Genomic DNA, 13,089 nt, shown 5'->3' on the forward strand with positions numbered 1-13,089 from the left:
CTCTCTCTCTCTCTCGCTCTCTCCCTCTCCAACGTCTCTGCTCTCTCCAAGCTTTCCTTCTGCTCCGTTTGTTGCTCCAGTCCACGCTGCTCAGTGAGCAGAGGACGAGGAAGCTGTTTCCTGCTCTGTTTTCCTCTGCGCCGGGTGGGCGCTGCCGGCGGCGCTACAAGTACCGGTCCCATCCAAATGCAGTATAGTACCATTTTAAATGCCTCAGTACTGCGGTACCATACTAGTACCGGTATATCGTGCAACACTAATTTAAATACACTTGTTACCATGTTATTTACATTTTCTCTGGCGGTGGATGTTGGTGGAAAAACTCTGCTGTTTGCTTTAACAATACTATGCATGTCACAGAAGCACAACAGGCAAACCACCAAAATGGAATCCTTTTTTTATGTTGGGAGAAGCAGTAAAACAGATGGATGCACAGAAACAAAAAAAGTTTTTTTTTATGCTAAATAGCTTGTTTATGTGACACAGCAGTAGTAATAGGAAGTGTTTTTTGTGTGTCCCCAGACAAAAGGCTGGAGTAAAGAGGCCCAGGTTGAATTCAGTAGGGTGGTTGGCTCTGAAGTCATTGAGATGAGGACTTTGGGTCAGGACGGAGACTCTTTGTTGGTGGACCTGAGGAAAGTTACATGCCAATCCAGTGACGTACCCCTCTCTATCAGAGAGTTCCTGGTTTTCATTGAAGTGGCCAGGTACACACTTGCAAGCTAATAGGAATATTTCTGGTGTTTATCTGGAACTGAATGAGGACAAATTAAATTGACTCACTCAAATTTGGACTTTGTGAATATCAAGTCCCCTTAGTATTGAAGGCATCTGACTATGGCTGTGTTCTTCCAAAATTGCTGATAGGTTTTATTCTCCACTGACGCTGGACAGGAAGCCGCTGCAGTACTACCCTCCAGTGTATCCCAAGATCAACACACCACTCTGTGCTGCGGTGTCTCACATCAATACCCCTGCAGACTTCTACATTGATCTGGTACTAAATCTGCAAGGAATGTAATTTATATTGTGTGCTTAGAGAAATTTTAAAGGGTAGCATTTTAATCAGATCCTGTTTTAAAAAAAAATCTTAACAACTTTGTTTTCTTCCATCTCTGCATCTTTACACTGTTTGTGCCCCCCCCCTCTCCTGACTAGGTTGACAACATGGAGTCCTTTCTGCTGTCATCCAAGCTTCAGGCATGTTACAGTTTGACATCAGTGATTGGAGACGATGACCTCAACATCTACTGCCCTGTGATAGGACAAGCCTGTGTTGCCCGCTATGATGACGGCCTTTGGCAAAGAGCTCAAGTCCTAGGTGAGCATGTGCATGTATGTTTAGCTGTTTTCATGCATGAACTCTGAACTATGTCCACAGAATCAGGATGGGACTTTGTCATGGTTGCCCTTTCATACATGTAGCACACAACAAGAGAGAGTCTGTGTCAGACCTGTTCTCACCTACTGGAAATACTGCTTTTGATTTGTGTGAGAGGGGGCTACGAAGGACGGAGGGAGAAACCTAACTGCCTGTGTGCTCTTCCACTGCCTGTGGCAGTTAGGTTTCAAATGCACCAAAGTTAAAATAGACTTAAAGAGTAAAAAAAGCCTCCTGGGGTGACGTATGTCAGAGTCGGTGTGGATGGACACATTTGATATGTAGATTGGAAGTCTCTGCCTTGTGAGACGGGCAAGTGACAGACCTGCAGATAAATGTTGCGATAACAGTATTGTGGAGATTGTCTGTCCACCATTTCTACAGGGAGGGCAGTTGTTTATGCATAACATGTTTATTTTGCAGTCACACCCAGTGCAACCTTTTGAAAAAAGTCACGTCGCACTTTAAATGAATTTGATCACAAAATGAGACCGATCACTTGCAGTACCCCTGCATAAGCTAACCTTGATGTTTATGTGTGTGCGTGTAGGTCATCCAGGGGACAGAAAAGTGGAGGTGCTGTATGTAGATCTGGGCAGTAAGGAAATCTTGCCAGTCAGTGACCTGAGGAAGATCAAGGATGAGTTCTTTGCCCTTCCTTCCAAGGTGAGAACACAGAATTTGACCACTGATATTTATTTTTGCTTTAGTGATGAGAACAAAAGATTAATACACAGCCTGTTGCATTCATTTTAATTTATTGAATGTATGTCATGTGTGTCTGTGTTATTGTGCTTTAATTTTTTTTTGCACTGATCTTATTTATTCTATTTTAGTCATTTATTTTGATTTTATTCTGCCATGTGAAGTACTTTGCTCAGCTGGATGTTGTTTTTAAAGTGCTATATAAATAAATTTTGATTTGATTTAATTGTCCAAAAGTATGTCTAGACCATTGTAGCACCGGTACCTTGGTGTACTTGGCAAATGACTGAAATTAATTCAATATTTTGTGGTTAGCAATTAATTGTTCATAATTTATAAATCAAATTATTAACCTTAAGCCTGACGGATAAGTTATTGTCAAAACTGTGACCTTGGCTTTACACTTAAAAGGAAAAGAGAGAGCAGAACTGAATTTTATTTTTTTATCAATAAGAATAATTAAGAGAATCAAGTGGCTACAGATAGCAGTTGAACTGGTAAGTAAATAAGACAACAATCAATTAATTGCATTAATTATTGAATAATTTGGTTAATCTGACCTGATAAAATATAAGTATTGAGATGATATTATGGGTTATTAATTTTATAAAAATTACTAACTAAAAAAATAGAGAATTGTGGAGAATTGGCTAACAGGTTTTTTTTGCCTGACCCAACCCTTAAATGACCTCAGCGCTGTTTAGAGATGAGGAATAGTCATGCCTGTTCTGGAGTCAGTTGGGCCACATCTCTGTATGGATTGGGCTCATTCAGCAGCCCCCCCCTTGGTAGGGCCACTTGAAAATCAGCTGGGTCTCTGATGCTGATTTGATTCGGCAGGGTGTTGTATGCTGAAAAATGCAAATGGGGAGCTGGGACGCAAATTATCAATTGTCTAAAAATACTACAATAATGAAAAAATTATAACTTTAAATTTTATCTCATGTGGCTTAATTGGTGAGGAAAAAAAAGAAAAGGGAAATTGGGAAAAAGTTTGTGTGTAAAGTATTCTCGAAGCTCAGAACAGAATCGAGGGACAATACCCTGATGTTATCAGAAAAAAATTGTTACTCATTGGTGGCATGCATCAGTAAATGTATAATTCATACACAATTTTATAATCTTCTAATAAATGCATGAACTTGCCTATCTAAAGTAGAGTGGTTAGAAATGGCAAGATAATCAGTGTGCATTATGTGATTATTAAAGATTGCAAAACAAGAAAGATTTGGCTACATCCACAAGGTTCCATGCCAGCACTGATTCACCACACCTAACAAGTGAGGTTAAAGTGTACCCGGAGAGAACCTACGCAGGCACAGAGAGATTATGCAAACTCCACACAGAAAGGCAACGGGATTTCAGAGCTCAAACCCGAAACCTTCTTGTTGAGGTGACGGCGCTAACCACCGCACCGCTGTGCCACCCTATGCAATTTTAAATATAAGTTAATCATAAGTATCTAAATGAGACACCATAGACAACATTCATACGGTGGAGGTTTGTCTTAAGTGAGGCAGGATTTTCTAGTATAAGGGCATTTAATTACTGTTGCAGACTATAGTGTACTTGATTTGATTTATTCTTTCAAGCATATAAAACAGTTGATATAACAACACACATTTTTACACACAATCCAATGTCAATTTGCTTATACCTAGTACATGCTTGAATGGAGTAGGAAGAAGTCAGATTTATCCAGTCCTACCCCATGACATCATCTTACCATCATTGGTTTGCAAGCAATAAATGATTCACTTCTACCCACACACATATTATACTAAAAAAAGAATATAACAGTGTTAACATTCTTACATCACACAAGTAATATACTAAAGAATAGTTACAAAATATACACCACACCCACAATAGTCCATGTAGTTAATCATTGAGCCTGTTCTTGCATATATCTTGATTGACACATACCTTTATATTTACGTTTAAACTCGTCAATTCTATTACCTCCTGGTTCACTGAGGTAGCAAAAAGGTTCTTCTGTACACCATTCTGGGACAACAGTATATTACTGATGACTTTGTTATTCCAGTGGCATAAATTCATATAAGGCGTACCATCACTTGTTAAAGAGAATATTGCATTTGTCAGGTCAACTAGGCTACTTGCATCAAACATAATCAGAATCAGCTTCATTGGCCAGGTGTGTCGGGGACACGAGGAATTTGACTCTGGTACATCGGCTCTCAATCTGCATGTACAGTGGGGCAAAAAAGTTTTTGATACACCGCCAAGTTTTCCCACTTACAAAGAATGGACAGTTCTGTAATTTTCATCGTAGGTACACCTCAACTGTGAGAGACAGAATCTACAAAAATATTCCAGTAAATCACATTGTTAGATTTTTAAATAATTTATTTCCATTTTATTGCATGAAATAAGTATTTGATACAATAGAAAAATAGAACTTAATATTTGGTACCAAAACCTTTGTTTACAATTACAGAGGTCAGACGTTTCCTGTAGTTCTTGACCAGGTTTGCACACACTGCAGCAGGGATTTTGGCCCACTCCTCCATACAGGTCTTCTCCAGATCTTTCAGGTTTTGGGGCTGTCACTGGGCATCACAGAGTTTCAGCTCCCTCCATAGAGTTTCTATTGGGTTCAGGTCTGGAGACTGGCTAGGCCACTCTGGGACCTTGAAATGCTTCTTATGGAGCCACCCATCTTCAATGCTCTTACTGAGGGAAGGAGGTTGTTGCCCAAAATCTCGCGATACATGGCCCCATCCATCCTTTCCTCAATACGGTGCAGTCGTCCTGTCCCCTTTGCAGAAAAGCACCCCCAAAGCATGATGTTTCCACCCCCATGCTTCACGGTTGGGATGGTGTTCTTGGGATTGTACTCATCCTTCTTCCTCCAAACATAGCGAGTGGAGTTTATACCAAAAAGTTCTATTTTGGTCTCATCTGACCACATGACCTCCCATGCCTCCTCTAGATCATCCAGATAGTCTTTGGCAAACTTCAGATGGTAACCATTGAGACTGCGGTCCCTAGAGCTGTAATTGGGCCTAAAAAGTTAGGCTCGACAGGGCACAAGCCCGACAGAATTCGGCCCGAGCCCGACAAGTACATTTTTGATTGACAGCCCGAACCCATTTACAGCCCGACATTATACAAATGTGCGCATGCACACAGCTTTTGCCAAGAATGAGTCATTTATACATGTTTTAACATGATTTATTGATACCGCATTGAACATCTCAGCACTCTAAATGGGCCTACAAGTAAAAAAGGAAAAACATTACAATTAATAATTATTTATAAATAGAAAAACGCGCCAACAAAAATGAGTCCTTCTTAACAAAATAAATTGAGATAAATTCTAAATTAACATGGGTTGGCAATAATGAAGATTCGCCACTTCTCTCCACAATCCGGCCTCAATGGTGCTGAAATTTAATAAAAGAATAATGCCAACATTAGCCCAAATACTCTGTCTACATCATGCATTTAAGAGTCAATTAATATTTAGTTATAATTTGAAAAATCTTAGTATACTCACCAAGATTAGGTTACAAGTTTTTGTGGAGGAAAATAATTGAATCCACTGTAGATGGCTTCAGCGCGGTCCTGCACTCACTGACGGTGTATCCAGCAGCACTGAACACCCTTTCACTGCTGCTGCTACTGGCCGGGATGCATAGTACTGATCTGGCTAATTTTGCAAGTTTTGGGTAGGAAGGTGTGTTGATCTTCCACCAGCCAAGAACATCCATTTCATTTTCCATGACAGCCCTTTTAATATAGCGAGTGACCTCGTCATCTTCACCGTCAGCTTGCTGTACATTTTCCCACTCCACAAAATTCGCTCTTTTTGCCCGAGGAGGACTGGTGGTGGGTTTGACTTCGGAGAGCTCTGGGTCTCAAATTTGTGCACCTGCAGTCATGGCTTGCAGAAGAGTGCATGCACGGCCTCCCTCTCGGAGTGTGACAACATTCTCAGCTGGTTAAATTTTGGCCAGAGAAATGTTGCGATCTTGTGGAGGTCCTGTATTATCACTTTACGCGTGAGCCAGTCTTTGTGCTATTTACGCACGACAGCTTGCTGAGGGGGAGTCCAGGGCATTGGGCTGACAGTGGCGTTTCAGTTTCTCACACCAGAGACACACAAGATTAAGTGTTGGATACTTGTCTCCCTCAAGTTCCCGCTGTGCTTCATAGAATGGCTTCAGAAAGTCTATCAAAAAGCCCAGTGTGTCCGGTGCTATTTTTTCAATGCGTGCGCTCTCCCCTCGTGCCTCCAGCTTTTCATTGAGCTCCATCTGCAGCAATGTTGTTGAGAGTTGCGCAGCTAACCCCGACTGTTTAACGTACTTGACTAATGCTGCAGAAATTGTATCTCCTATGTCCGGAGCACCGTCGGCTTTGGATAACTCGGCAATGTTGAGTCCATGGCGCAGTACCGTATTAATGACATGATCAATGCAGTCCAATCTCTGGTGTGGCCGCAGAGCTAATTTAATGTTTGCCCCCTCATCGGTCACCCATACAATTTTGCTGAGAGAGGAAGCGTCAAGGCCAAACTTTGCCACCAGTAGTTTCAATATCTCCTGTCTGATATTTTCTCCTGTTTTTGCCTCTTCCAAAGGAAACATTGTAGTTGTCAGGGTTTTATTAACCAGTTCCTTATCCTCACTTATGAAATGGCATGTGATCGTCAAATAACTAATTTTCCGATAATCTTCTGTCCACATGTCTGTGGTCATTGCGACTGTGCCATCATCCTTTAATACAGTCTTAAGTTTCTGTACTAAAGCTTCCCTCTTTTCTTCTGCAATGCCAGTGCACCTCTTCGCAGTTGTCACATGGCTGGGAATGACAGAGTTTATGGGAACCCTCCCATACGCAGCCCCGACATTAATTAGTCCTTGTGCCTGGTTGTCTTGGTGCACAGTGACCTGTAACGCCGTCCAGAGGGGAGGAGTTCAAACAGATTGTGTCCAGGGTGTGAGGGGTCAGCAGTGATCCTCTCCACCCTCCTTTTGACCCATGAGGTGTACAGGTCCTCCATGGAGGGCAGGCTCACACCAGTGACCTTTTCTACAGCCCTGACTGTCCGCTGAAGTCTGTACTTGTCCTGTTTGGTTGCTGAGCCAAACCAGACAGTGATGGAGGTGCAGAGGACAGACTCGATGATTCCTCTGTAGAACTGTATCAGCAGCTCCTGGGGCAGGTCGAACTTCCTATGTTTGTTAGATGGTGGCACTGTTGACCACTCAGCAGTGTGGGGAACTGAGTTGCCATGGTGGAGGTTTGGGCACACGGAGTGCTGTGTAGTTGCTTGCACTTGACATGTTTGAAGAAAACAATGCGTCTCTTCTGTTGTCCAGGCAATCCCCTGCTGTTTGTCAGGTGTGATTCCTCTGGATGGACAGACATGGAGTGATGCCTGTATGAACAGATTCATCAGCCTGGCTCGCCAGAACGTGGTCACTGTTAAGGCTACAGGTACTGTATATGTTTCTGTGGGTGAATGTTTTTTTTTTTTTGTAATGAAACAGGAGGATGTAGTATTAATAGTTTTCTTTGACTGTGTCAGATAGTAAGCTTGTACTTCATATATTGCTCTTAACTGGTCACCAAAAGCCATCTTGTGCTCTTCTGTGTTTTGTCATCTTTTTTTTTTTTTTTTTTTTTTGTTCCATGTATCCAGGACGAGTCCCAAAGACCGAGCGTCTGCCTGTTGCATTGTTTTGTAGCAGTCTGGATGGGACAGTATCCAGTATAGCTGAGCTACTTGTCAGTGAGGGGCTGGCCTGCTTCAAGGAGGGGTGAGAGGGGTTGTCTTCTACAATGTGTTTTTACAGCTTTATAGAAAAAGACCACCATGGATGATCTAATCTAAAAATGGCTGCACTATTAATGAAATATATTGGATATTTACAACACCAGTATTGTTGCAGTCAGGTGTGAAGAACCACACCTGAGGGACAGTACTATACTCTTACTGCAGTAAGAGCTTAATAGTTAACTGAGAGGAAAAATGAATATCATGTTAGTGTTGTAATCTGAAAACTCATTGATTATGGGCATCAAAATGGAAAAAATTGGACCAAGCCATTCCTTCTGTTGTTTTGATTCAGAGTTCATTTTTCTTTGCGTGCTTAGAGCTGCCCCTTAATAGTCGAGTCATTAGTCGAGAGACCTGTCAGTCGACTGAGACCTCAGGTCAAGCCTGTTTTTATTTTATTTTTTGTCAGTGTGCATTCCTGTAGAAGGCAGCCCCAAATGCACAGTAACAACATGTTAACTGTTGGGAGAAGCTCAGACTTGTTGACAAACTAGACTAGAACCACATGTCAGAAGAAAAAAACTGCCCATAACATAAATAACAGAAACGGGTGTGGTGCTGCCTGTCTCATTATTCTGACAAATTCATGTGGCAACCTGACATTATGTATTGTCAATTTAAATCTTGTATCATATGCAGCTGTCTTTTGATTTTAAAAGTTTTTTTTATGCTCAGAAATACAGTGTGTGTGTGTGTGTATATATAAGCTAAAAAGAACAAATGGTCACACTGAAGAGCCGGCTGAGAGTCGACTGACAAGATCTTTAGTTGGGTACGGCCCTAGTCCTTCTTACCTGTGTTAAATTGTCATCTTGATGACATGCCCATGTTCTGTTATTTCCATTTCACCTCTGTCTTTTTGCCCATCTCTGTCTGCCCTGTTTCTACCTTTTTTTTTTGTACCTCATACAGTTGTAAACCTGAGCATGCACACCCCCTTGGTTTTGAGCCTGCCATATGGGATCCTCCACTCACGCTCAGTTCAGAACCAGAGCTGGTGGACATTCAGCCTGACCTATGGCTCCCTTCCCAACTCAAAGACCTGAAAGTCAGAGTCAGCCATGTCAACTCACCAAGCAGCTTCTACGTCCAGCTGACCCAGTATGACTCTCAGCTGAAACGGTCAGTTTTCTTGTTCTAGTCAAGGATTGCGTTTGTCTGTACTGTTCTGTAGAATTTAGAAATATTGTTAGTTTGCTGCTCTACGCTCAGTCTGAAATTGTGGTCTATCAGTAAATTACTTCAGGCTAAGTATTAAATCAAAATGACAAAACCATCAGCAGCTGCTGCCTCACACACCAGTACTGAGCTGTAAACTTCAAGCTAGATTTGTTAGCGAACAAGCCCTGCTTTGTGTGACAAATGTGCAAACAGTATTGTATGTACAATACGATGCACAACAGTAGTTACTTTTTATGCCACTGAGGGCCCTGCAACAGTTCTAACTTTTTCTAGTAGCTACATTAATCCATATAAAGTAAGTAAGAAAAGGTCCTGCTGGTCAAATGATGACACCATACGTTATTAGTTCTGTGATTACTGTATGCTCTACTTTGTTTTTCAGGATGTGTGAGCTGGTGAAGGAGTGTGCACTGAAAGAGCCAAAAGATGTGGTATGGAAGGCAGACATGTACTGTGCTGCTCACATTAACGGGGTTTGGGAGAGAGGACAGATCTCCTCTGATGTCACATCAAGCAGTATTGTGGAGGTATAAAAGCTGTTACTTTCAAAGTGCAGCCTGTGGTGTTTGTCTTCTGTAACTTTTTTTTAACCATTTTACTGCAGCCCAAAAAAATTGAGTCAGTAAGTCAGGCTTTTGATAGAGATCAAGAGATCAAGCATGTCTTCATTAAGCAAGGATCCAAAGTGCAGTCTGATTGGCAGTTGTTGTTTTTTTTCCCAGGTACTTACCCATCGTACTGTAGAGGACCTTTGACTACGTTCACACTGCAGGTCTTAATGCTCAGATCGGATTTTTTTGCCGAAATCCAATTTTTTTTTTTGCGCTGTTGTTCACACTGTCATTTAAATGCGACTGCCATCTGTCTCATGTGTGAATGGTATACGGCCCTGAGGTGACCCGCATGCGCAGAAGAGGACGTGACGTCAGACGCAGCATACTGTGTTTGCGAAAATAAAAATGGATGCGGCTCATGATAGCATGTGCGTAGCGATGTACCAGCTAATGTGCAATCGAAATAAAGACATAATAATAAGAAGAATATCAAGAAGAAGGAGAGCAAATATTGCTTATGGCCTCACCTCCTCCAGCGCAGAGTTGTGACGTCTGTCGCATTTCAATGACATAAAAATCGCATGAAATGCGACATGACTGTTCAGACTGAAGTCGCATTGCAAAACATCAGATATGTATCCGATTTAGGACCACATATGAAAGTGGCCTGGGCCGGATTTGGAAAAATCGGATTTGTGCTGTTCACACTGTCATAAGGAAATCGGATATGGGTCACATTTGGGCAAAAAGATCGGATTTGAGTCACTTCAGCCTGCAGTGTGAATGTGGTCTTAGTTTCAAGCAATCCTTAAACATTATTGTGGTTTAAAGCTTTTACTTAAACCTAAGCACAATAGTCGGTGAATCCCAATTCCCCTAATTGCATCCATGTTTCCCTCACTTGCACCGAGAGAGGAACTGAGGAAACATGTTTTAACTGATATGAGACATCCGTGATGTGACGCGTCCAATCACAAACTGATTTCCAGTGAGGAAGCATGTCAATCTGTAACAGAGTTATGTGAAGGATGCACTTGTGTATCCTCAGTTAACAGCTCCTCCAGGCGGCCCCCTTGGTCCTCGTTCCTCAAAGCAGAAATGAGAGCTTTGGGACGTCCTCCATCATGGTGGGCCGGAACAACTTTGTGGTCAAGTGAGGATGAAGGAATGATAAAATAAGGGAACTGGGATTCATCTCTTGACTCTGTTCCTGTCAGGTGAAGCGCTGTGACTATGGCAACACAGTGAATGTCCATGTCAGCAACCTGCGGCCGCTGCTGTCCTCCTTGATGGGCTCTCTGGCCCTGGAGTGCACTCTCACTGATATCAGGTTACACACACCAAGACTGTCGCACACATTGGTGGGCTGGGTGTTTGAGAATTTATATCACAATTGAACATTGGACAATAATCATAGATGGTATATCATTGTGATTAATACCTGATGATTTTCATCATCTCAAAAGATTTGCATGTGTTACACATTGTTAATTTGCTAACTACGTATTGCCTGGAATTAATAAATGTAATCAGTTAATATTGTTCATGGTGTTATTGGAGGCAAAGTTTCATACATGGAATGTGTTCCCACTTGCCGTCACTGTCCTTTCTCTTTTTCAGTCCAACAGGAGGCAAATCCACCTGGACAGCTACAGCCTGCGACTTGTTCTCCTACTACCTGACCGGAGCATCCGCTGTTATGACAGTCAAGGTCTTCTGTCCTTTCCTCTCCTCATGCTCATTTGTTTCTACTTCTCCTTTTCCTTAACTGTCAGACATTTCCTTTACCTACACACAGTCATTTGTAAAGAGTTTTTTTATGAGTTGTCACCCATTTTACTTTTTGCTCTCCATTATGCACCTCCCTTCGTTGTTGTTGTTGTAACCTGGTTTCAGTGTTTGTCCATCTATCCTCGTTTGTTTAGGAGGTGACAGATCAGCGTCCACTACCCGTCACTCTGTTCTGCTCCAACAAGAAGGGACAGTTTCTCAGTATTGCAGACTTTCTTCTCAGCGAGGGACTCGCCCTAAGGGAAAGAAAAGCAAGGTGTGTGCATTGTCAAGTGTGTATGTGATTATTGTGATTTACTGGTTAATGTGAGCAGCTTTCCTCTTCTGAAATGCAAACAAATCTACAATTCACCATTTTAAAAATGTTAAATAATCCTAACCTTCACTCTAAAGTCCTGGTAGAGCTTTAATTATTCTGCTTTGATTGTACAACAGTTCTTGGTGTTGGATTTCAGAACCTGATTGTGGTGGTTGATATTGGTATTGATACCAGCTTATTATAGGTTCTTCCAAAAAAAAAAAACCTGTTTATAGACAAGCTTTGCCTTCATCCTAGAAAATTGAGAGGCAGTTAAAGTTAATTTGTATTTTGTTGAATGGAGTATGGACAGACAACTTGTGTACTGTTCACCTCTCTCTCTCTCTCTCTCTCTCTCTCTCTCTCTTTGGAAAACAGATTCAACAACATCCTACATTTTTACATGTTAGTTTTGACTGTAATTCTTCATTTGGGCTATTTTTGCTGACTACTGGAGTCACAACATATTAGAAACTCATCACAATATTTTTAGTAGCCAGTTCTTCATGCCTGTAGTCAGTGGATGATGTTTAATTTTATGTCAGTGTCTGACCCTTAGTGTGTTTAATTCACAGAGATGCTGCCATTCACAAACCCAAAGAAACTGATGTACAGCCTCCAGTGAGCGAGACACAAATGGACGGCTCCAGTGAAAAGAAAATAAAAACCAATCATCCTGTGCCTTCTCTTATTCCTTTTCCCTCCCTCACCTCCACTTTTGCCACTCCAAAACCAGCCCCCTGCAGTATTCTATCCGCTGAGAAGGTGATCACACACACACTCTGGGCAAGAAGCCATTATCAAACTTGATTCCATGGCAGTACAAGAATACATGAAAAATCAGTTGCTTAGAAAAACCGGTAAACAGCTAAGAGAAATTCCATTACCTAAATTACAAATACTGTACATTTGAGCAACATCCTGAAAAGTGAATTTTTTAAGAATCTGCTGAATATACAAGTGCGTACGGAAAGTATTCAGCCCCCCTTAAATGTTTCACTCTTTGTTATATTGCAGCCATATGCTAAAATCATTTAAGTTCATTTTTTTCCTCATTAATGTACACACAGCACCCCATATTGACAGAAGAACAGAATTTTTGACATTTTTGCAGATTTATTAAAAAAGAAAAACTGAAATATCACATGGTCATAAGTATTTAGACCCTTTGCTCAGTATTTAGTAGAAGCACCTTTTGAGCTAATACAGCCATGAGTCTTTTTGGGAATGATGCAACAAGTTTTTCACACCTGCATTTGGGGATCCTCTGCCATTCCTCCTTGCAGATCCTCTCCAGTTCTGTCAGGTTGGATGGTAAACGTTGGTGGACAGCCATTTTCAGGTCTCTCCAGAGATGCTCAATGGG

At 41.5% G+C, this 13,089-nt stretch overlaps 1 protein-coding gene across 4 annotated transcripts in view; it reads left to right on the top strand.

Moving 5' to 3' along the window:
- Window positions 1-13,089, top strand: part of rnf17 (ring finger protein 17) — a 36,352-nt gene that overhangs the window by 15,090 nt on the left and 8,173 nt on the right. For all 4 annotated transcript variants that reach the window (XM_020618915.1, XM_020618916.1, XM_020618917.1 and 1 more), the window contains 12 exons: window positions 523-707; window positions 868-997; window positions 1,159-1,321; window positions 1,932-2,047; window positions 7,438-7,555; window positions 7,761-7,878; window positions 8,811-9,020; window positions 9,463-9,607; window positions 10,852-10,964; window positions 11,255-11,345; window positions 11,560-11,681; window positions 12,299-12,488. In XM_020618915.1, coding sequence (XP_020474571.1) covers window positions 523-707; window positions 868-997; window positions 1,159-1,321; window positions 1,932-2,047; window positions 7,438-7,555; window positions 7,761-7,878; window positions 8,811-9,020; window positions 9,463-9,607; window positions 10,852-10,964; window positions 11,255-11,345; window positions 11,560-11,681; window positions 12,299-12,488 — 1,701 coding nt within the window. The remainder of the gene's footprint in view (window positions 1-522; window positions 708-867; window positions 998-1,158; window positions 1,322-1,931; window positions 2,048-7,437; window positions 7,556-7,760; window positions 7,879-8,810; window positions 9,021-9,462; window positions 9,608-10,851; window positions 10,965-11,254; window positions 11,346-11,559; window positions 11,682-12,298; window positions 12,489-13,089) is intronic.

This window comes from Monopterus albus, unplaced genomic scaffold, assembly GCF_001952655.1.
Source record: "Monopterus albus unplaced genomic scaffold, M_albus_1.0 scaffold211.1, whole genome shotgun sequence".
Taxonomy (NCBI): Eukaryota; Metazoa; Chordata; class Actinopteri; order Synbranchiformes; family Synbranchidae; genus Monopterus; species Monopterus albus.